At 41.0% G+C, this 24,840-nt stretch overlaps 1 protein-coding gene across 2 annotated transcripts in view; it reads right to left on the minus strand.

Annotated features, from left to right (window-relative positions):
- The window catches only part of fam193a (family with sequence similarity 193 member A), a 208,792-nt gene that overhangs the window by 87,036 nt on the left and 96,916 nt on the right, over window positions 1-24,840 (minus strand). For both annotated transcript variants that reach the window (XM_063049561.1, XM_063049560.1), the window contains exon 2: window positions 3,440-3,505. In XM_063049561.1, the coding sequence (XP_062905631.1) occupies window positions 3,440-3,505 (66 nt within the window). The remainder of the gene's footprint in view (window positions 1-3,439; window positions 3,506-24,840) is intronic.

The raw sequence follows: 24,840 nt of genomic DNA on the forward strand, positions 1-24,840 counted from the left end.
ATTGTAACCAAGGATGTAGTGCATAGGGTTAGACTAAGGTTTTCTCAGTCAATGTAACCAAGTGGAGTTTGTTTGCAAATATCCAGTCTGCATTTCTGATAAGCCAACATGATGCTGCTTTGCACTTTAACATTGGGACTTGAATCTCAAATTAATGACTTCTTCTTAGTGCCCAACAGTGAGAATTTCAACAAAACTCAAGTCTGGGCTCATACAATTTTCAAAGCACATCATCTGATCTGGAAAGAAGCTTCCTGCAATAAAATTCCAAGACTACTGTGTTCAGAAAAAAAATAAGGTGTTACACAGCAGCAATGAGAGTTTCCTTTGCAATGATCAAATTTGAGAGCAACAGTGTAATGCCCATCTTTGAAGTACCCATGAACTATTCTTCACATCTCTCTACTTTCCTCAGCCTGGTAATAGTACTGCTAGATTTTAGAATGGTGGGGTGGGGGAGAGAACAAAAATATATGTAACACATCCAACTTTAAACTAAACAAAAATCATCAACAATAAATTTGTTAAATGAAAAAAAATTAAAATAAACTGGCGTAGTGGGTAGCCATTATCTTTGCAGGGTTCGGCAGAAACATGACTGATGAGAATTTGATTATCCAGAACAGAAACAGATTTAGATTCATACACAAAATGCATGGGGAACTCAACAGGTCAGGCAGCATCTATGAAGAGAAATAAAGAGTTGAAGTTTTGTTTCAGGTAGACTTTTCATCAATCCTAGGCTGTAAATCTCTCAAGAGCAAACATACTTTCATTCTCAGAATTTTATACATTTAATTAAGTGTCTCTTGCTCTTCTCAGCTCCAGCAGACGTAAGCTTTACCCATCCAACATTTCCTTCACATGTCCATTCCAAATGTAGGTCTTTATCCCAAGTGACACGACATCCTTTGTCAATGGCGTCAACCAAAATCTATAGCCTAATTGAAGTTTTGTACAGATCAAGTCCAAATCAGTTATATACATCATCAAAAGCAGGAATTTGTAGACACACGCTCCAAGGTCCCTCTGCATCTCTGTACTTGTTAGCATCCTACCATTCATTGTGTACTCCTTTCCTTGCCTAACATTTCTATCACGAATGTAACCATGTCATTTAGCAGTCAGTTTAGCCCATTCTGCACCAACCAAGATGTCCCTATCATTCCAAACCTTCCCTATCCATGGAACTGTCCTAATGCCTTCTAAATACCATTATTGTACCGCTATCTACCACTCCTTCTGTCCATAGAGGGAAAGAGCACAGCAGCATGGAAACAGACTCCTCAGTCCTTCTCACTGCTGCCGTCAGGAAGGTGACACAGAAGCCTCAAGACCTGCAGCACCAGGCTTGAGGACAGTCATTACTCCTCAATCATCAGACTCCAAAACCAAAGTGGCTAACTTCATTCGCCCCAACACGGATCTGATCCCACAACCCACGGACTCATTTGCAATGACTCTTCACCTCATGTTCAATATTTTTTGTGTATCTATTTATTTTTGTTTCTTTGTATTTACTGTGAATGGTTGCAAGAAAATGAATCTCAACGTTGTATACGGTGACTTATGTGTGTACTTGGCTAATAGATTTACTTTCTACTTCAAATTTAGGCCTGGTTTGACAGTTCAGTCCATACACTGACCACCTTTTAAAGTGAAAAAGTTGCTCTTTAGGACCCTTTTAAATCCTTGCCCTCTCACTTTAATTATATGACATTTAGGATTACCCTATCCTGGAGGTAAAAAAATGACTATTCACTTTATCTACATCCCTCATGATTTTATATATCTCGATAAAATCACCCCCTCAACTTCACTCCAGGGATGGGGGGGGGGGGGGGGAAGAGGAAGAGAATGTCTTAAACCTATGCAGTCTGTAATCCAAGCCCCACAGTGCTGCTAATAACCTCAAGACATTTTTCCCTCTCCTTTTTATGACATGCTTCCTATATCAGGGAAACTAGAATGGGTATGCAATAATGCAAATGTGGCTGTACACCTTAGACATATTCCAGCTCATGCACATTCAGATTTTTTACTGAGTTTTCAGGATGTGGGCATCACTGGCAAGGTCAACGTTTCTTGCGGATTACTTACTGCACTGAAGAAAACAGTCAACCAAATTACGGTGGCTCTGGAGTCTCATGGAAGCCAGACGAAGGAAGAACAACTATTTCCCATGAAGGAGAACTAACAAATCAGGTGAGCCTTGAAAAACACTCCAGAGTTTTGAGTTAACATTACTAATTTAATTCCAGATTTTAATTGAACTGAACACAGCTGCCACAACGAGATACTAAGCAAGTTACAGTAAAAACAATGCCATGGGCTTTTTGTTTTTAAAGTTTCAAAAACCAGAGAGAGGGAAGGGAGGCTGAATGCATAATGGATCCAGTTACATAAGAAAGAGAACTAGTGATGTACACAGCTCTGGAAGAAAATGGCGCCAGCAAACAATGCGATCAAGGGCGACATCCTCCACACGGTTCACGAAACTACTTCTTTCACATCATCTTTCTCTTTCAAACGTGGTTCTGCTCCTGTCGGACACTGATCTACAGTTTGATCATGTGTTTTCAGGCCAATTGAGCGATCTCCAAGGGGATTCCGTGAGGCGTGCGGCCTCGATGCTAAGAAGCCTGGTGTGAATGGACAGCGAGCGGGTGTTCAGAGCTGTTGATCACCCTCTCGCTTGCTGCACCTGAAGGTCGGTCCCTGCATTCAAATGGTCTCTCTTTCCCTTGATGCTGTCAGAGGATGGTGCTGCAAGTCTGGGTCTTGGGCAAAGTTTAACTGATGCAGCTTGTGGATTGGACTCTGCAGTTTACATTATGATTTGTTTCTGGTTGCTCTTTTTTTTGTTGCTATTTTGGGTGACTTTGATTCAAGGCAGCCTGAAGATAACGAACACTGAGCTGAACTGAACATGACTGGACTCTGGATTTTGTGCTTTGTATTCTGCGTCTTGCGCTTTTTTGGTTGCTGCTTGTGTAATTTGGTTTTTTTTGTGCATGGGGGGGATGCTGTTTTTCTTTGAATGGGATCCATGATTTTCTTTCTTTCGTGGCTGTCTGTGGGGAAGACGAATCTCAGGGTTGTATACTGCATTCATACTTTGATAATAAATGTACTTTGAATTTGCCTGCTAGCAGCTGTGGAAAGGCAATCAAGTCACTGGGCTTTTATCACAATGAATGGTAGAACATCCAATCAAAAAGTCTAGCCTGACTATTTCCTGCATCTTCCAAACTTATTTCAGGTCTTCTTGTTTCTGTTACATTTTAGTACCAGCAACACAGTGAGGCACGATAGTGCAGTGGCTCTGAAATCTTGAATACAAATATTTTTGAAAAATAGTATTCTCATTTAAATTCATATTCATGAACTGCTAAACCAATCTACAAAAGACATTTAAAAAGTATATAGCTCATTTTACCTGAGGGACTCCTGTGAACTCCGACCCCACAGACCCATCTGACAGCTGTGTGCCATTTATGGAAACCTGTAAAACAAAATATTGACACATTACCAAGCTAAAACTAAAGAAATCTAACCAAATCACAGGAGAAAAGGAGTACAAGTTTCAGAGCCATTTTTATCTGTTTCTGAGTAACCCAACCACCTTTGGAACACAAGTCCTACCTCTGCTCTGCTTCCAACAGTTGATCAATCATCTTGATAGCCACTAACTTAATCATTCCCAGCATAAACTATGTTTCGCCTAACTCTCTTGTCACTTGGAGAAACAACAAGTGATTACTGAACTTAAAGTGGGGGTGGCACAATAACACAGCAGTTAGAGCAACGCTATTACAGTTCCAGTGGTCATCGATTGTGTTCACATCCTGCTGCTGTAAGGAGTACATATGTTCTCCCTGTGACCACAAGGTTTTCCTTCAAGTAGCCTGGCTTCCTCCCACATTCCAAATATGCACGATTAAGGTTAGCGAGAAGTGGGCATGTTGGTACTGGAAGCCTGAAAACACTTGTGGGCTGACCAGCACAAACCTTGCTGATTTGATTTGATGCAAATAATGCATTTCACTGTATGTTTTAAAGCTAAGCTTTAAATTGATACTGTCTTTTTTAAATAGAGATCTGGAGGTAAAGTGGCCTTTGCTTATTCAATTATGTAAACATGTATTAAATCTCCTGACCTCAAAGGTATATTAAAGGTATACAGGGGAGGAGATGATGGCGGCACAACACAGTGCGTGTGGCCGCTCCGAAATGATATCGTATTTGTTAAGTAGGGGCTGTGCACAATCCTGATTTGATGGAGACAGACGTGAGGAGCACGGAGGAACATCTGGAGAAACTTCTGAAATGCCCGCTTCGCTGCCACTGCTACTATGCGATCAAGAATCTCTGGAGGGGAAGGCCCCAAATCCTCGGCTTTGCCTATTGCCAGGGCCGGGGTTGAAGCACTCGGCAGAGATAGTGCTCGGTGTCGGAGGCTCGAAGTTTTTGGACGGACTCAAGAGCCGGCTGTGGTTGGGTGCTTCCAGGGTGCTGCATCGGCAACTTTGTGGCGCTGGAAGTTCATGGCAGGGAGAGTTTTTTTCTTCCTTCTACCGTCTGCGTGAGATGATGGGACTTTCGAGAGACTTTGAGATTTTTTTTTACCGTGCCCATGGCTGTTCTTTATCAAATTACGGTACTGCTTTGCACTGTTGAACTATATGTTATAATTATGTGGTTTTTGTCAGTTTTTCAGTCTTGATTTGTCTTGTGTTTCTGTGATATCATTCTGGAGGAACACCATCATTTCTTAATGCATCCATTACCAAATGACAATAAAAGAGGACTGCGTGTCCTCATAATCTAATCTAATCTGAATCTTGAGGGGCACAGATAAGGTGAGGAGGTCACAAACTTTTCCCCCCAGACTAGGGAAGTCTAACACTAAAGGACAAAGACTTCAAGTGAAGGGGAAAGATTGTAAAAAAAAGTTAAGAGGGACAGTTTTTTCCATGCACAAGGTGGGCTGGTTATATGGAACGAGCTGCCAGAGGAAGCTGAAGAGGTGGGTATAATAACAATGTTGATGAACTATTTGGACAGGTTGTGTAAATAAGAAATCTTTTGAGCCAGAGGGTTGGGAATCTGTGAAATTCAGTGCTACAGATGGTTGTGGAGGCCAAGGCATTTGGTATACAGTTGGCCCTCCTTATCCGCGGGCGATTGGTTCCGGGACCCCCCGCGGATACCAAAAAACGTGGATGCTCAAGTCCCTTGTTTAACCTGTCTTCAGTGTGGGTGCACTTTAGGACCCAGGGGAGCTCAGGACCCGCCACCCGCGGCTGCTGCTGAATCCGCAGTGATTCTGTTCCGTTGACAGAAAACGATCACGATTGAAAATAAAGTGGAAATAATAAAGCGATCGGAAAGAAGTGAAATGCCATCGGTCACTGGAAAAGCGTTAGGCTACAGTCAGTCAACGAGCCGAACAATTTTAAAGGATGAAGTGAGAATAATGGAGCATGTGAAAGGCCCTGCCCTGATGAAAGCTACAATTATTACTAAGCAACACAGTGGTTTAATTGTTGAAGTACATACATTTCTTAAGTGCTTTTATATGCATAGAAAGATAAAATATATACTATATACTAAGACAAACGTTTGACTAACTGACGCTAAATAATACCGGATGTACCTGTTCAGACTTGCGTACAAATCCGACTTAAAGACTGACTCAGGAATGGAACTCGTTCGTAACCCAGGGACTGCCTGTACTTTAAATCATCTCTAGATTACTTATAATACCTAATACAATGTAAATGTTATGTAAATTAGTTGTTATACTGTATTGTTTTGGGAATAATGACAAAAAAAAAGTCAGTACATGCTCAAACAATGAGTGCTGGAGAGAGAACTTCCGGGTTTTCCTGAACCGCGGTTGGTTGAATCCACGCATGCGGAATCAGCAGAAAAGGAGGGCGGACTGTATTTAAAACAGAAGCAAGTAGTAGTACTGGCAATCTTTGTATGTCACTATTACTTTGCCAAAAACAAAACAATGTAGGTTTGTAGTATTCTGAATGCCTTCCAACATTACATTGTCACAATAGTATGTATCCTAGAGCACATAAACTTACCATTGAGTCTCGCTCCAGACAACTCGAACTTCATTCATAAGTTTTGTGCATAAGAGATTGATAGTTTGTAGTTTAGAATAGATTTGTTTTCCTTGCAGAAAGCTAAGGATGATTGAGTTTACAATCAAAAAATAGTGTTTTATTTAAAGGAAAGTAGTTACTCAAATACCTGTATTCTTTTTTTTTAGCCACAAGCAAGGTGCCAAAGGACTTGAGAACCAGGTTGCTCCTTTAAGGGACAAACCAGGAAATTATCGGCTGGTGAGCCTTATATTGGGGCTGGTCAGCAAGGGGTCATCTTACATGGGGGGGGCAGGGTTTACTCACATTTGGAAAGGCAGGAGCGGCAAGGTAACATAGTGGTTAGTATGATGCTATTGCACCACCAACAACCCAGGTTCAATTCCTGCCACTGTCTGAAAGGAGATGGAATGTTCACGACATGACCATGAGGGTTAATTGGTCACATGGGTTTAACTGGTTGGCGTGGGTTCACTGGGGCTGGAAGGGCCTGTTACTTTGCAATATCACTAAATAAATAAACAAAAAGAAATTGTTAGAGATAATCATCAGGGCTTTGTACTGGGGAGGTCACTTACTAAAAACCCGAGGGCTTTTTTTGAGTGGGTGATAAAAATATGAGGGTAGGGCAGTGGATGTGGTTGATGTGAACTTTATTAAAGCATTCAAAGGTTCCACATGGTAGGTAGAACCAGAAGATGGAGCTGCAGTGATCTGGTGAACCAGACTCATACAGGCTTGACTGGAGTAGACAGAGGATGTCTGAGGGTGGGAGACAGAGAGTGGAAGGCTGTTATTCTAACTAGAAGTCAGTAACCAGAGATGTACTGCAAGAATCAGTGCAGGGACTTCAGCTGGTGATAGAAATGATTTGTTTAGAAATGTAGATATGTAGTTTGCAGACAAAAAAAATGTTCTATTTCTAGCTCCCATATCCAGTTCTGAAGACAAAACTCAAAAACAGCATGTTCAACTTGCATAGTATTGATTGGATCAAAAAATGCATATCCTCGTTTGCATATCACAAAATCAATGCATTAGAACTACTGCTTCAAATGGTCGAAAAGGTCAAAACCACAGGTAAAATACTGTAATAAGCAGCTGTTTCATTCACCAAATCAGTGTTAGCTTCTGTTGGAATCTGGGAAGTCCCACTCTACCACTTTTTCCTGCACTTTTCCTTCAACTAACTATTCAATTCCCTTTTGCAAAAACTGATCAATTCTGCTTCCACAAACTTTACAGGTTGCAAGTATGTAAAGTATGGTTCTGGTCTGGAAAAAGTGTTTTTCTCCCCCCCCCCCCCACCGCCCCAAGAGCCCCCTTGTGTTTTGGCTTGTGTGTTAATTATGAGTGCTCTGCTGCAAGATCCATCTGTAGAAATACCTCTATCCTAGCAATCAAACCTTCAGCAATGCCTTCAAAAGATCCTCCACCTTTTTGCTCCAACGAGAACTACTCCACATTTTCTAGTCTAACCTTGATACTTAAAACCTCTTATTCAAGAACCATGACGCATTTTCTCTTGAACTTAACTAATTTTAGTTAGGTCCACAGGTACTCACTACAACAGTTGGACTACATTTTATCTGCCTAGATCTCTTTGGATGGTTTTCTGGGCAGCAGCTTTGGCTGGTCCTTTAACCTAGCCCACCTGCTTCTTTGCTTTGCTTTTAGAGGGTTGGTACAAAATTTATGATGGGAACTGCTCTTAAACAAAACAACAATGTAGATAAAGTACTTGGAAATAAATGACAGATCAGAATTTATTTAACACCAGGAACCCAACAACACACAAAGTGTTTTGCCTTGGAATTGGCTTACAATTAAATGATATATTTAAATATGAAGATTTACAAATAGATGAGTCACCACGTGAAAAATACCCAGGAAATTTGAAATTTTATTTAGATCAAAGTATGTCCAAACAGATGCAAACATGAAACCAGACAACTGAAATTTGCATAGTAACACACACAAGAATCTTGGAGGACTGACAGCATCTACAGAGAGGAATAAACAGTCAAAATTTCAAGCTGAGATCCTTTATCAGGCCCAAAACATTGACTGTTTTTCCCCCTCCATAGATACTGCCTGACCTGCTGAGTTCTTCCAGCATTCTGTTAGTCTTGCTCTAGATTTCCAGCATTTGCAGAATCTCGTTTAAAATTTGCATCACAGCAATGTGCACTTTGGCGTCTCAGCATGAAGGATGTTCAATTGTTAAAATACTATAAGAAATAAAGACAGGAATCTGTTCTTCAAAGATACATTGAACTGGATAATTGTTTGGTCTCTTTCCTATAGACACGTGGCCATTCTTCAAGAAAGAGAAAGGACAGAACCAGAACACTATTCAAAGGCATGATGCAACCAAGCAAAACCCAATGAAATTCAAGCTGGAGTCTGGATGTTCCCAGCCAATCGTAATTAGAAACACTGTTAAGTTCCACTTCATATTTATCATCATTCAACCATATTTGTGTATTTTACTAAACAAAACATCATTTCTCTGGGGCCAAGGTGCAAAATGCAGTACGTATAGTTATGACCCAGCGCATACAGTCACAATATAGTATCAGTAAGTCCCTTAGTGTTATGGCCTGAAGATTTACAAGTTGACAAAGTGCAAGATTCATTAAGAGAGTATAATGTTACTGGCCCTACTATAATAAAACAAGCTGTCATATATCAAACAACAGCAATGAAAGATGAGTGACCAGCACAGGATGACTGTGTGTCTGAATTGGGTATTTATTCAGTGATACCGTGTGGAATAGGCCCTGTGAGCCACACTGCCCAGCAACCCCCGACAATCCCCAATGAACCTTAACCTAATCATGGGACAACTTACAACTAATTAACCTACCCTTTCATCTTTAGACTGTGGAAGAAACCTTATGGGTTTCATAGGGAGACTCCTGAAAGAGGACGCTGGGACTGAACTCCGAACTCTGACACCCTGAACCCTAATCGCATTGCATTAACTGCTACGCTACAGTGGTGTCCAAAAACTTCTAAAATGTCTGAGTAAATGTCCAGGGTCTCAGCAGTTTGGCATCATCAATGAACTTTATAAAGGAGGAATAATTACAAAGAATAAATTGTCAATCAAAATTTTGTTTTAAACATCAATCAGAAATAATACAAAAATCATGGAAATACTCAGCACATCCGGTAGTATTTGTGGAGAAAAAGAGTTCATGTTCAAAGTTAATGACCTTGTATTAGAAGCAGAGGAAGCTACTAATCAAAGTAAAGGGTGGGATGGGGAGATATAAAAAAGTAACAATGCCTTTGATAGGGTTAAGACCAAAAATTAAGCAACGGTTGTGATGTTGGCTGGGTAAATTTGGAGGTTTCTTAACTGTAGCTCATCCAACTGGAGATGCAAATACAAGAATGAGAAAAGACAGGAAGGTAAAAAGTCCTCAACTTTCAGACATAAAACATGGAAAGCATTCGAAAACCAAAATTAGAAAATCCTGGAAATACTCAGTGGGCTTAAAGTATATGTAAAGAGTAAGAAACAAGAATGACATAAAATATAAATGCCTTTAATCAGCTCTGATGATGAAAGGGACCAGCTCCGATATCAACCAGAAAGGCTGGTCATCTGAAATTGTTGAATGCATTAGTAGTCATAGTCATACTTTATTGATCCCGGGGGAAACTGGTTTTCGTTACAGTTGCACCATAAGTAATAAATAGTAATAAAACCATAAATAGTTAAATAGTAATATGTAAATTATGCCAGGAAATAAGTCCAGGACCAGCCTATTGGCTCAGGGTGTCTGACCCTCCAAGGGAGGAGTTGTAAAGTTTGATGGCCACAGGCAGGAATGACTTCCTATGACGCTCTGTGTTGCATCTCGGTGGAATGAGTCTCTGGCTGAATGTACTCCTGTGCCCAACCAGTACATTATGTAGTGGATGGGAGACATTGTCCAAGATGGCATGCAATTTGAACAGCATCTCTGTTCTCATGTAGTTTGACTGCAGAGATGAGAAGAAATTTGTATATTTGCTTAAAAATCCATTGAAATTTTCTGTTAAGTGTAGGTACAAAGGGAAGCAAATCTACCTGTGATTGTTTCTACAAAAGCAGCCCACAATGCGTGGGTAATGTCAGGACAAAAAAAATTGAATAAATATTGAACATTGCTTCCACGTGACTTAAAAGAAATAATTCCTACCAGGAAGTTTTAATTACTTTACAAACTGACACAGAAATGCAGCATGAAAAGTGAAATTCACTGAAACGCTTTATGTATCCTGGGTAAGAAAATTGACAAGTACAAAAGCAGATTTGATTCAATAAGTGCATAGTCTCTCCCACATATCTTTCATGTCCTTTTAGTTCAATGATATGTAGAACTTTCAGAGCAACACAGTGCAGAACCTTGTCTGCCAATGAAAGATTACAGAATGAACACAGATATGTGCCAATACTCAAAGCAGAAGCTTGAGGGCGCTATTTCACACTCTGGGAGCTACTGTAAGTATCTTATTTGGAGGCAGGCACAGGCTGAAAAGTGAACTGACTGGTGATTTTGCAATGACCTCAAAGTTATTTTTAAACATCCTCACTTTTGCAATGATCTCACTTAGCAATAACATGGTCTATGATACTTGGATATCATATACTATTAGGAGGTATCTGAACTGATACTAACAATTTACAGCATCTCAGATGCCTATCAGTTTGAAGCCAAAGAACTCAACCCAAGTCGGCTCAGAATGTATGCAATAGCTAGTTGTTGGAATTTTATACACCACAAAATTTGGAGAACATCTTCTAGCACTTGGTGCTAAATAGCAAATTGAGGAAAAGCATTAATATTGACAATTTGAGAGGTAAACAAATAAAAATTTGAATTGCAATCCTTCGTATGCCCTGGTGTTCAGGATAAAGAAGTGCACTATTTTTCAAGCAGTCAGTGTGTGAATTTGGAGAGAGTGGATACAATAATTCAACAAGAGGTGGACAGCTTGGATGACTAAAGGATACAAATAGATGAAGGATTAATTGAAAGTATGTTTTGGGCAAATATATAACCAACTAGAAGTTTGGACCATCAAATGTTTCACTTGTAAGTTTACTTGTTCTCTCAAGTCTAACGAACAGTTGATTTAACCATCGACTATATGCATAGTATCCAACTTGAAAGGTAAAATGTAACTACTCATCTTCAATATAAGCATTGCATAAAATGCGATTATTTATTTTGTAATTCATAGTAGTTTTATGTCTTTGCACTGTACTGCTGCCACAAAGCAACAAATTTCACATCATAAAACTGTGATAATAGACCTGATTCTAATTCATTTTAAGATTCAATGCTGAAGTGCAACTTGTGACCAAGACTGATCAGATCTCCTTCAACAAGTGAAAAGATACAAGGGGAAGAAGGAGAAAAATGACACAAAGACAGAAGAAATAAAACAGATGAAGAAATTCTGTTCAATATTTCATAAATGGATAGTATCGCATTACAAAATTATGGAACTCATTTGCTGCTTCTCATACAGTGGATTCCAATTAATCAGGACCAGTGTGATTTGGCCCAATTATCCAGAGTTTCATTGAAATCATTTTTTAAAAGTATTTAATAGATAAATCACCATTTAACTGAGTATCAAATTATGTATTTAAATGAAATACAAAACAAATTAGAACACTAGCAACATTACTGCAATACTATAAAACTGTATTAGTTTGTAATGGTTACTGGTGGAGGAATTCATCAAGTACACTATATGCTGACATACTACCCAACTGGTGAACTATCCACTCTTAGCCCCTTAAAGCAGTGAGGTTTTAACTCTCTTCTCAACCAACTGTCCAGTGTGGTACGATTAAAAAAAAAGGCCTATTTCATCACTATTGTAGATATCATCTGCATAAAATTCTTGAAGCAAGTTGGGGAATTTTGTACATTTCCATGTTTCTACACTTGGAGCATCAGACTCAGCACTACCTCTCTTGCTGTGTGTTCTTGAATTTAATATGGTGCCTACATTTCCATTGAGACAACCAACGGCTGTTGCTTGAAAATCTGTGAGACCCAACTTCTTAGGTAGCTCCTGTGACTTGCTCTTTAACACTGATCCAGTGACAATGGAAAGCCATTGATTGAGGGCCTCTTCAAAGGATCGTTAACTTTAAGCTTTTGTATTCGGGATGTTCCCTGTTGCATTTCAAGTAATGTCCATTCTTCATCTTGTTGATGAATCAAGTGTACAATTGTAGATTTCGTCCCTCCAGTTATCTCTCCCAGTTGACAATGAGTGGTGGCTTTTAATTTGGTCCAGTAGGGTAATTTTTCAGCTACTGTCAAATCTTATCATGGCAAAGGTCACTACATTTTTTTATGAAGTCAAAATAAAAATAATGTTTAAAACTTTTGAATCAGCATGTCAGCCAAAATGAATAACATGAGCACACACAACTGTTCACCAAGCATGGCGCAATGTCTAAGGGCCACACAAGTTCACATGACTGACCATCTCCTGCCTCAACTAAGCAGCATGTTATCAGAACGCTGAGATTTATGGATTGGACTCCAGTTCATATTAGCCTCTTTCGGTTCTATGTGTTTTTTTTAATGTTTTTGCCCATTCTTTCCTATTGCTGATTGGCAGGCAGGGGATTTGGGGTTTGATGTTCTTGTTGCTGTTTCTCCGGGTGATCTGTTAGTTTTTGTGCGAGGGAGGGGTTGGTGGGGGGGGGGCTTTGGAGTTTGAGCGCTTTTGTTTCTTTTTGTGCAGGGGCAATTGATCTCTTTCTTTCGACTACTTTGGTTTTTCTGTACTTTATGGCTACCTGGAGAAGACAAATCTCAGATTTGTATTCTGCAAACACATTTTAACAATAAAATGAACCCTTAAATAAACAAAGGGAATACCAGCAATTTTCTGGATTTGTTTTTGTTCTTTCAGAGTTGTCCAAAATAAGCAGCTGCCCCAATTAACTGGAGGCACAATGAACTGGAATGCATTGCATATTCAAACTTCTCTGTGAGCAGAAGTCAGAGGCAGAGGAGAATCGATGCCCATACAACTGGCACGGGTGCGAGGTTCGATCGCTCTGGGCGCCAAGCTGATCTGAAGAACTTGAGAGCAGCTTCAGGCTGGGTGGCAAAATCAGGGCCCGGAGCGCGTCACTGGGCAGCATGGTCTAGGCATGATTAGCAGCAGCCAGGTCCTGGTGCAAAGTACGATCCGCTGTTTGGACAATTTAAATGTCAGCCAAATGGGAGGCGAGATCCCAATTCACTTGCTCTCCCTGTTCATTCCTCTCTCAAGGGTGCTGGAGCCTTTCACTGGTTTGTTGTTTGTTCAATTTAAATGCCGGACTAAACAGACTGAAAAGACAAGGCAAGAACTGATATCACTCGCTCTCTGTGGCGTTCACTCCTCTCTCCATGGCGCTGAGGCTATGAAGATTGCCCTGCTGCTGTGCCCTGCAATATGATGAACTTATAAGTGACACTTTGGGCCTACTCCAGACTGCTTCGGGGATCAGATCCAAGGACCCAATTTGGTTCGGAATGTTGTTGGTCGTTTCAATTGTTAGCGTGATTTGTGGGTTTTTTCCCTCTTTCTTTTCCGCATCAGGTTTTGGTCTTTTTTTTCTTTAATTGGGTTCTTTCGGGTTTCCTGCTCTGTGACTACCTGTAAGCAAACAAATCTCAGGGTTGCATAACTTATACATTCTTTGAAAATAAATGTACTTTGGTTCTAAGATTAGCTTTATTTGTCAGAAACAGTGAAATGCACCACTTGTGTAAAACCAAATAATCCACACTTCCAGCACCAACCTAACATGCTCACAATTTGCATCTTTGGAATGCTGGTGGAAACCGGAGCACCCAGAGAAAACCCACACAGTCATAGGCAGAACATACAACTCCTTACAAGTAGAGGTGAGAATTGAACCCCAATTGATCATCTCTAGCAAGGTACACTACCGTGCTACAAACAGTATATATTTGGATGAGACTCTTTCCTTCAAACATAGTCAAATAGCCACTTTCCCATCAAAAGCAAGCAGCTAATTGCGTAAAAACCCCAAGGATTGAAAAGGTTTGGGCATTGCGACCAGAGGCAAGGAACAGGCCTTCTGCTCGCTGCTCCATGATGCTTATAACACCATGAGATATAGGAGCAGGCCATTCAGCCCATCCAGTCTGCCCCGCCATTCAATCATGGGCCGATCCAGTTCTTCCGGTCATCCCGACTCCCCTGCCTTCTTCTCCCCATACCCCTTGATGCCCTGGCTAATCAAGAAACTACCCATCTCCGCCTTAAATACACCTAATGACTTGGCCTCCACAACCACTCGTGGCAACAAATTCCACAGATTTACCACCCTCTGACTAAAGTAATTTCTCTACATCTCTGTTCCAAATGGACGTCCTTCAATCCTGAAGTCTTGCCCACTTGTCCCAGACTCCCCTACCATGGGATATAACTTTGCCATATCTAATCTGTTCAGGCCTTTTAACATTCGGATAAACACTGATAGCTGTGATGGACATATTCATAGTAAGAGATTTGAAAATGGGATCTGAAATCGGATCTCCCCCTCCCCCTTTCAAATCTCTTACTATCTCTTCTTTCAGTTAGTCCTGACGAAGGGTCCCAGCCTGAAGCGTTGATTGTACCCCTTCCTATAGATGCTGCCCGACCTGCTGCATTCACCAGCATTTTTTGTGTGTGTTGCTTGAATTTCCAGCATCTGCAGATTTCCTCGTGTAGTTGGGTCAACTGGCTTAATTCTACTTCTATGTCTTACGGTTTACACACAGCTCTAATGTTAAAATTATGGTGGGCAACTCATGCAGTTTGAGAGATCAACATGACTGAGCTGAAAAACGAAAATTCTGACTTGGAATAAGCAATCAGACATAATTCAAACCCAAATGGCTGCAGGTTTTGCAGCGCATACTGGCAGCGTATTCAGCAGATGATACACACTGCAGCCAAACTAGTCAGACAGTAAGCAGAGTAAAAACTTAATGTAAATGGGCAAACAAGTGAAGAAAGATGTTTTGTTGAGATGACTATTTCAGTACAGAGATGCACTCATTCAGGCATTTGGAAATTTTTGTAGATAGTTGAAAGGCTTTGCTCAAGTATTATTTTCTGTTGTAGATACCTAACCTCTGATTTACTCTTGCAACCATTGTCATCAACAGTGCTCAAGAATTTGACAGTCAAGACACTCAGGATGAAAAGTCTGACCATCTTCAACAACAATCTTTGAGGTACCTGTGTTCAACACAGCTTATTTGACCAAACTCAGATTCATTAGGATCTTGCTGCATGCAGCATGGATCGCCTTTGTTGACAATTGTGAATGCAATTAAACATAATTAGCAGAAATCCCACTTCTGACCTTCAGTGAGAGGCAAATTAGCTGAAGCAACCTGGGTGTACCTCAGACTGTTCTGAAGAGAGTTACTGCAATAAGTAAGATTACAGGTCATTGTTTTTTTCAACCATCATACTCAGTTAACAGATAGATCAAAATTCATGTCTTTCTAATCTCTCCTCTGAGATTAACACTTAGTCAATGATTGGCATGGTCTAGTAAATTGTGAATAACAAAGTTTTCCATAAAGGTAGTTACGAAGATGGTCAAACTCCCTACCTTGAGTCTCTCCACCACCGACATTAAGGGGATTGTTCATAACTATGGCTGCAAGTCTGAGGAGATCAGGAGTAAGTGACTTTACCAAAACCCAAACAGGGAATTTGCAAGCAGGTTACAACTGAGTTTGAAAAATAAATTACTTGATAATATTAACACCACCATCTACCACTTTGCGGATGATTGATCGGAAACCAAGTAGAAACCACCACAAAGCACATCTTTCCCTCCCCCACTTTCTGCTCTCCGCAGGGATCGCTCCCCTCACGACTCCCTTGTCCATTCATCACCACACCCCATCCCTTCCCACTGATCTCCCTCCCGGCACTTATCCTTGTAAGCAGAACAAGTGCTACACATGCCCTTACACTTCCTCCCTCACAACCATTCAGGACCCCAGACAGTCCCTCCAGGTGAGACAACACTTCACCTGTGAGTCGGCTGGGGTGATATACTGCATCTGGTGCTCCCAATGCGGTCTATTGGCGAGACCCGATGCAGGCTGGGAGACCGTTTCGCTGAACACCTACGTTCTGTCCGCCAGAGAAAGCAGGATCTCCCAGTGGCCACACAATTTAAATTCACATCCCATTCCCATATGTCTATCCATGGCCTCCTCTACTGTCAAGGTAAAGCCACGCTCAGGTTGGAGGAACAACAACTTATATTCCGTCTGGGTAGCCTCCAAGCTGATGACATGAACACTGACTTCTCTAACTTCCATTAATGCCCCACCTCCCCTTCGTACCCCATCCCTTATTTATTTTTCTTTTCCCCTTTTGTCCCTCTCTTTTCTCTCCCTCTGTCCCTCTCACTATAACTCCTTGCCCGTATTCCCTCCCTCCCCCTTTCTTTCTCCCAAGGCCTCCCGTCCCATGATCCTCTCCCTTCTCCAGCTTCGTATCCCTTTTGCCAATCAACTTTCCAGCTCTTAGCTCCATCCCTCCCTACACCCCCTCCCATCTTCTCCTAATCATTTTGGTTCTCCCCCCTCAAATCTCTTACTATCTCTTCTTTCAGTTAGTCCTGATGAAGGGTCTTGGCCCGAAACGTCAACTGTACCTCTTCCTATAGATGCTGCCTGGCCTGCTGCGTTCACCAGAATTTTTTGTGTGTGTTGATAATCTCATGGATTGGATTCATCCTGTTTTTCTTAAGTGAACAGAGCTGGTTGAATTTGAACACTGTAGGCTTGTTGCAACTACATTGGAGAAACACACAGAACTCGGAGGAAAACTAGTGGTCAGGCAGTATCTATGGAGGGAAATGAACAGACTGAAAGTCTGTTTATTCCCCTTCAAAGATGCCAACTGACCTGGTGAGTTCCTCCAAAATATTATAAGAGCTGCTCCAGATATCCAGCATCTGCAGAATCTCTTGTACAACTATACTCCACTTGAGACATAGTATGGTTGCAGGCCCTTCCAGCCAAGCCGCCCAATTACACCCATGTGACCAATTAACCTACTAATCTGCATGACTTTGGATGTAGGAGGAAACGGGATCAGCCAGAGGAAATGCATGTAGTCACAGGGAGAGAGTACTATATTTCATACTGACATAGCTTTGTTGGAGTCTACGCTAATTTTGGATAGTAAGTTTACCGTATACTGCCTGGGTGTTGTTTGGTCCCATACTTTCTGGTATTTCCAATGTTCCCAGTTGCTTTTAAAAGTCATGAGGAGTGAATCAAACTAGTTGAAAATTGCTTTCTACAAGAGGGATCTGAAATAGTTAACCATGCGTCAGCCATGCATTACACTACTGTTGACCAGTCGAAATATTCTTTCAAAATAAGAAATGCATGTGAAATAACCAAACTCCTAATACCTAAACAGGGTTCATGTACAGAATTGAATTCTCACTGGCTTCTCACGAAGTACAGACTGAGATTTAAAGCATTCAGCACAAATTCAACATGAAATATCAGGGCTGGTGGGCTGTTTCGTCCCAGAAGTTTCTTCGATTAACAGTACATAATCTGTGATTGCGGGATACACAGTTTGATTGTGCTGCACAAATTAAATATGCTACCAACTTTGGGTAGGATAATGTAAGAAACACCCAGGAGATGTGGCAACACAGCTGTTAAGTTACTGACCTAATAGCCAGAGGCCTGCATTGTTGATGGAGAGTTGCATGTTCCAATCACTAATGGCAACTGGGGAATAAATTCAATTCACAGTATTAACATCAGCTTCAGTAAAATTAACAATGAAACTGCAGGATCCTCATTAAAAACATCTGGTTTACAGATGACTTTCAGGGAAAGAAATGTGCCAGCTTTATCCAGCCTGATCTATGGGTGATCCCAGACACACCATTGTGGTTAACCCCAAAATGTCTTCTCAGTCGAAACATTTAGGAACAGCCCTAAGTTGTGACATTGCCATTGGTGCACATCGTCACAGGAAAAGCTCTCCCTTCATTGTGCACATCTACAAGGAATGCTGACATCTATCAAGAGCCCCCACCATTCAGGCCACACTCTCTTCTCGCTGCTACTTTTGGGAAGGAAGTACAGGAGCTTTAGGTCTCACACCAGATTCAGGAAGAGTTATTACCCCTCAACCATAAGGCTCTGCAAGCAGAGGGGATAATTTCACTCAACCCAACACTGAACTGAATCCACAACCTATGGACTCACTTTCAAGGACTCAACAATTCATGTTCTCAATATTATTTACGTAATATTTGCTTTCTCTATTTGCATATTGGTTCTTTGTCCATCTGTGTGTGTGTGATTCATCACTGATTCTATTCTGTTTCTTTGTATCTATGAATGCCCACAAGAAAATGAATCTCAGCGGAGTATACAGTGACATATGTACTTTAATAATAAATTTACTTTGAATTTAACACAGTCATGACATCTACATCAGAGAAACATGCTCCAAAAGGTCTGCAGATGAAATAAAAATAAAAAGATACACAGCCTAGCGAAGAATCTTTAAAAAGTTATCAGAAGCCTCTCATGGCTAATAAGACCATAAGACATAGGAGCAAAATTAGGACATTTGCCCCTTCGAGTCTGCTCCCCCATTCAAACATGGATGATCCTTTTCTCTCCCCCAAACCCCACCCAGCTCCACTCCCTGCCCTTCTCCCTGTAACCTCTGATGCTGTGTCCATTCAAGAACCGATCAAGCTTTGCCTTAAATTCACCCAACTACCTTGCCTCCAAAACTGCTTGTGGTAATAAATTCCTCAAACTCACACCCTCTGGCTAAAGATATTTCTCCGCATCTGTTTTAAATGCATGCCCCTCTGTCCTGAGGCTCTTGTTCTTGACTCCCTGACCATCCTTTCCACATCTAATCTGTCTAGGCCTTTCAACATTCAAAAGGTTTCATCGAGATTCTGCGCCTCCCCCCCACACCCTTCTAAATTTCAGTGAGTACAGGCCCAGAGCCAAACATTCCACATATGATAACTCTTTTATTCCCAAAATTATCCTTGTGAACCTCCTCCGAACCCTTTTTCTTAGATGAGGAGCCCAAAACTGTTCACAATACTCAAGATGAGACCTCACTAGTGCCTTATAAAGCCTCAGCATCACATCTTGCTCTTATATTCTAGACCTTTTGAAATGAATGCTAACACTGCGATTCTACCTGCAAGGTAACCTTTGGGATGTTTTGCACAGGGACTCCCAAGTCCCTTTGCATCTCAGTTTTTTTGAATTTTCTCCCTGTTTGGAAAATAGTCTGCACATTTATTTCTACTACCAAAGTGCATGACCATGCATTTTCCAATATTGTCTTTCATAATCTATTAAAAGCAAAATTAGCCAGCTGAAGGGTTTCAGGATTACCTAAAGCAGATGCCAACTGGTAAAGAAATTCATGGTGTTCCATGTCCACAAAATACCAAAATTTGTTAAAAGTCCAAAATCATCACTTCGTCTGACAAAATAAAATGATTTGCATGTGCAATAGTCGTGTTTCTTTTCAGGGCTGGATATACTGAGCACTGATATTTCCCAACGTGCACAGGGTATTAGAGTTATACAGCACGGAAACAGGTTCTTCACCTGAACTCATATCAGTCCAACATGCCATGTCAACACACCTCTGAGCTTCTGTAGATCTTGAGCCTCATGAGAATCTCGTGTTTATCACCTGTGAAATCTGCAGGATTTCTACTGTGGTTTATGGATTACTGGGCAGGTAAATAGACATGAAATTATCCACACAGTTCTACGGACAGTGCCTTTAAAAAGTACTCACCCACTTGGAAATTTTCATGTTTTAATGTTTTACAACATTGAATCACAGTGGATTTCATTTGACTTTTTTGACACTGATCAACAGAAAAATACACTTCTGAGTCAGAGTGAAAACAGATCTCTTCAAAGTGATCCAAATTAATTACAAATACAGGTCCACAATCCCTTATCTGAAATTCTGAAATCCAAAAAGCTCCAAAAACCGAAGTTTTTCTCGTGGAGTGTGGAGCGTGTCGTAACAAGGCTTGTTTGGCGCGTCAACAGCTGACATCACTCAGGTGTGACGTGGCAGCACTAACAGAGGCCACCAGACGTCAGTTGTGGCTCAACTCTCATACTGGTTACACGTGCATTTGCTGTTTGCTGATATTTTGTGTTCACTGTTGACTCTGTGTTTAATTTCACTGTGAAAATGTCAAAAAGAGCTGCAGATACCCCTATGAGTAACAATGAGATTATGGCAGTTTACTCAGTTAAAGAGAGATTGCTTAGACATAAACCTATGTTAATGAGACAGATGACACTTGAAGAAGTCTTTAAAAACGCCGTCTGTCGTAGTGCTGCTTCATAACTTGAGAATCCTGTTCCTGGCCCATCAGGTACTGTACCTGTAGAGTATTTAGCTTAGTTTGAACCTGTATACGTCCCAGAGTATTTACGTTCTACATTTATTCCAATAAGTCAAAAAGAGCATGGATCAGGAAAACCCGGAAGTTCTCTCTCCAGCACTCGTTGTTTGAGCACATACAGACTTTTTTTCTTGTAATTATTCCTTAAACAATACAGTACAACTATTTATATAGCATTTACATTGTATTAGGTATTATAAGTAAGCTAGTGATGATTTAAAGTATCTGGGAGGATGTGCATAGGTTCGGAGCTCCCCCGGGTTCTAAAGTCCACCCAGACTGAGACAAGTTAATTATCAATATAATTATCAATTTTCTGAAATCCAAAAAATTCTGAATTCCGAAATGCAACTGGCCCCAAGGATTTCGGATAAGGGATTGTGGATCTGTATAACAAAAAATAATTAAGTATTCACCCCCTTTAAACACACCAAATAATCACTGGTGCAGCCAATTTTTTTTTTTAGTTATACGCAGATCACCTGTGTGCAGTCAAGGTGTTTCAATTGATTGCAGGAAAACTACACCTGTATCTGGAAGGTCCAACTGCTGGTGAGTCAGTATCCTGGCAAAAACAACACCATGAAGACAAAAGGACACTCCAAGCAACTCTGCAAAAAGGTTATTGAAAATCGATAAGTTAGGAGATGGATACAAGAAAACTCCCAAGTCACTTAAGATCCCCTGGTGTTCAGTTAAGTCAATCATCAAGAAATAGAAAGAATATGCCACGGGCAGGCAGTCCTCAAAAACTGAGTGACTGTGTAAGACGACGACTACTGAGGGAGACCAACAAGAGACCTATGACAACTCTGGAGGAGTTAAAAGCTTCAGTGACTGAGATAGGAGAAGACCGCACATACAACAACTGTTGCCCAGGTGCTTCACCAGTTGCAGCAGTGGCAAAGAGAAAGCCACTGTTGAAAAAAAAACTCACATGAAATCTCAGCTAGAGTTTACCAGAAACCACGTGGGAGACTCTGAAGTCAGCTGGAAGAAGGTTCTACAGTCTGATGAAACCAAAATTGAGCTTTTTGGCCATCAGACTGAATGCTATGTTTGGCATAAGCACAAAAACACGCCATCCCGACTGTGAAGCATGGTGGTGGCTGCATCATGCTGTGGGGATGCTTTATTGCAGCAGGTCCCAGAAGGCTTGTGAAGGTAGAGGGTAAAATGAATGCAACCAAATACAGGGAAATCCTGGCGGAAAACCTGATGCAGTCTGCAAGAGAACTGCGACTTGGGTGAAGATTTGTTTTCCGGCAAGACAATGAATTCAAGCGTAAAGTCAAAGCGATACAGAATTGCTTAAAAACAACAAAGTTAATGTCCTGGAGTGGCCAAGTCAGAGTCCAGACCTCAATCCAATTGAGAATTTGTGGCTGGACTTGAAAAGGGCTGTTCACTGACGATCTCCATGCAATTTGACACAACTTGAGCAATTCTGTAAATAAGAATGGGGAAAAATTACAGTGTCCAGATGTGCAAAGCTGACAGAGACCTATCCACACGAACTCAAGGCTATAATTGCTGCCAAAGGTACATCTACTGAATGCTTACTTGAAGGTGATGAGCAATCAGGCGATCAATTATTTTGGGTTCTATATTTGTAATTCTTTTAGATCACTTTGTAGAGATCTGTTTTCACTCGTCTTTTCTGTTGGTCAGTCTCAAAAAATCCACTGTGATTCAATGTCGTATAAGAATAAAACGTGAAAACTTCCCCCCGGGGGGGGGAGAGGAGAGGGGGAATACTTTTTTATAGGCACTGTAACAGCAACATTTATACTGTTAATAACCAGGTTTAAAGATTTGATAACTATCAATAATGTATTGGCTTTATTTCATATTACTTACTCAGGTAGAGCACGGAGGCCCTTCCAGCCCTTTGAGCCATGCCACCCAGCAACCCCCGATTCAACCCTCACCTAATCACATGACAATTTACAGTAACCAATTAACCTACCAACCGGCACATCTTTGAACTGTGGGAGGAAATCAGAACAAGAGGAGGAAACCCATGCAGTCACAGGGAGAACCTACAAACTCCTTACAGACAGTGACAAGAATTGCACCTTGGTGACTAGTACTTTAAAGCATTGTGCTAACCACTACACTACCCTGCTGCCCTTATAACTGTTTTCCTTCTTGATCATGAGCATACTCCAGAAAAGTAAACACACCATTCTTCCTTAGGCTAGCTGAGACAACTTCTGACAATGTGGTTGACACTGAGGTTCCCTTTGAAATGGCTTAAAAGTCACTCGGATGTCACCATCTTTCAGGAGCAATGAAGGGTTGGCAATAAATGCAGGGATTAGAATTAAAGCCGACACCCAAGAACGAATGAACTGGAAAACTGTCACATAATTACCTCTGCATTTAGTAATAGGCCTGTCAGAAATACTATGTCTATAAGTAGTAGAGTCTGTAAGAATAATACACTGGTCCAGATTACTCAAAAAACAGACACAGCCAACATTTGAGGCTGAGGGCCTCTGTCAGTCAAAGTTGACCACAGACTTTGCGTCCTAGCTGCCTAGATATTCAAGCCAGGGCAGTACAATAAAGAGAGCAAGCTGTTGCCCATGGAGCAAGCTTCCCCTCTCCACGCATCTGATGACCCCAAAGGAATGGCAGAGACCAATACAGTTTGGTACCAATACATCACAGGAGTTGCCAGTCAGCATTGAACTCAATATAGAACTTCAGCTCCGGATTCTTCTCTCGGGGTTTACTCCTGAAGCCTTCCCCATGAGTCAGTATAGCCACAAGGCAGTGGAGGTTTGTGATTAGAGTTTTCCTTCTCCTGGATGTGCTGCTAACCATGGCTGATGAGCCCCATCTGCTCAATGCGACTGGTTTTAAGGTGGCAGTAACCCAACTTTGCCCCCTTCTCCTGTCAGTAGAAACGGTTCTACTGGGCTTAATAGCTAAGCAACACATGAAGGCCAGGCGATGGACTTGGTTGTCAGAGGCTACTTGAGGCACACGCCATTGGAAACAAACACATGTGCTTTTCTATGTTTTAAATTCAAGAGGACAGCATCAAGATTTTATATGCCAATGATTATATTTATACTTTGCCTAATTTTCAAAAGTTTTAAACAGAACTATTTGTGCAGCTGTGCAGAAGTGTTCACAGTAAAAATTTCAAGTATCTTAATCAGTCATACCAAGTTCCGAATTCAGCTCAGAAAGTACTTCAGAGTAAAACCACATGTCAAGTTTGCCAATTTAAACAATTATACCAGTGGTTAACAATTAAAAATCTGAAGTTAACACACTGGACCCAATGCATTGATGGAATCACAAAAGCACGACAACATCTATACTACACAAGGATTTTAAGGAAATTTGGTATGTTAGCAAAGTTCTATAGACATACCATAAAGAGCATTCTGACATCTTCAAAAAGTAGTGCTTCAAAGAAGTCTGCATCTATCATTAAGGACCCTTACCATCTGGAACGTGCCCTCTTCTCATTACTACCGTTGGGAGGAGCTACTCAACGTTTTAGGAACAGCTTGTTCCCTCTACGAGATTTCTGAATGGTGCATGAAACCATGAACACTACCTCACTAGTCTTTGTCAGCACTAATTTTTCTTTTTGGTAACTTCTGGCAATTTTTGTCTTACACTCTACTGCTGCCACAGAACAATAAATTACTTATACACAATGATAATAAAGCTGATTCTGCTGAGTATCGGAAATAATATTTGCAACATGTAAATGAAAGTGAGTACTGTTAAATGAAATGAGCACGCAGGTTCTGTTGAGGGGTTACCCCCGTTCTCCCTCTACAAGTGCAATCTGAGCCGAGAACTTGCAGTTCTGTTTCTTCGCCCCATGTTAACCTGCTCGGTCATCACCAGATTACGGAGTACTCTGGTCACCTTCAGATCCCAGCTTCTCACATAAAAAATGCAGAATACTTCTCTTGAAACCACAATGTGCATTCTTAAATGAGAGGAGGAGAAGAGGTGAAAGGACATATACACCTCCTTTGGAATGATATGGTAGTGTAATAGTTAGCATAATGTTTTACAGCACCAGTGATTGTAAGGTCAGGGTTCAATTCCTGCCACTGTCTGCAAGGTGTTAGAGTGTTCTCCCCAGACTACGTGGGTTTCCTTCAAGCGCTCCCATTTCCTCCCACATTCCAAACATTTACGAGTTAGCACCCCAACCAGTCTCTG

The sequence above is a fragment of the Mobula hypostoma genome, chromosome 5 (genome assembly GCF_963921235.1).
Source record: "Mobula hypostoma chromosome 5, sMobHyp1.1, whole genome shotgun sequence".
NCBI lineage: Eukaryota > Metazoa > Chordata > Chondrichthyes > Myliobatiformes > Myliobatidae > Mobula > Mobula hypostoma.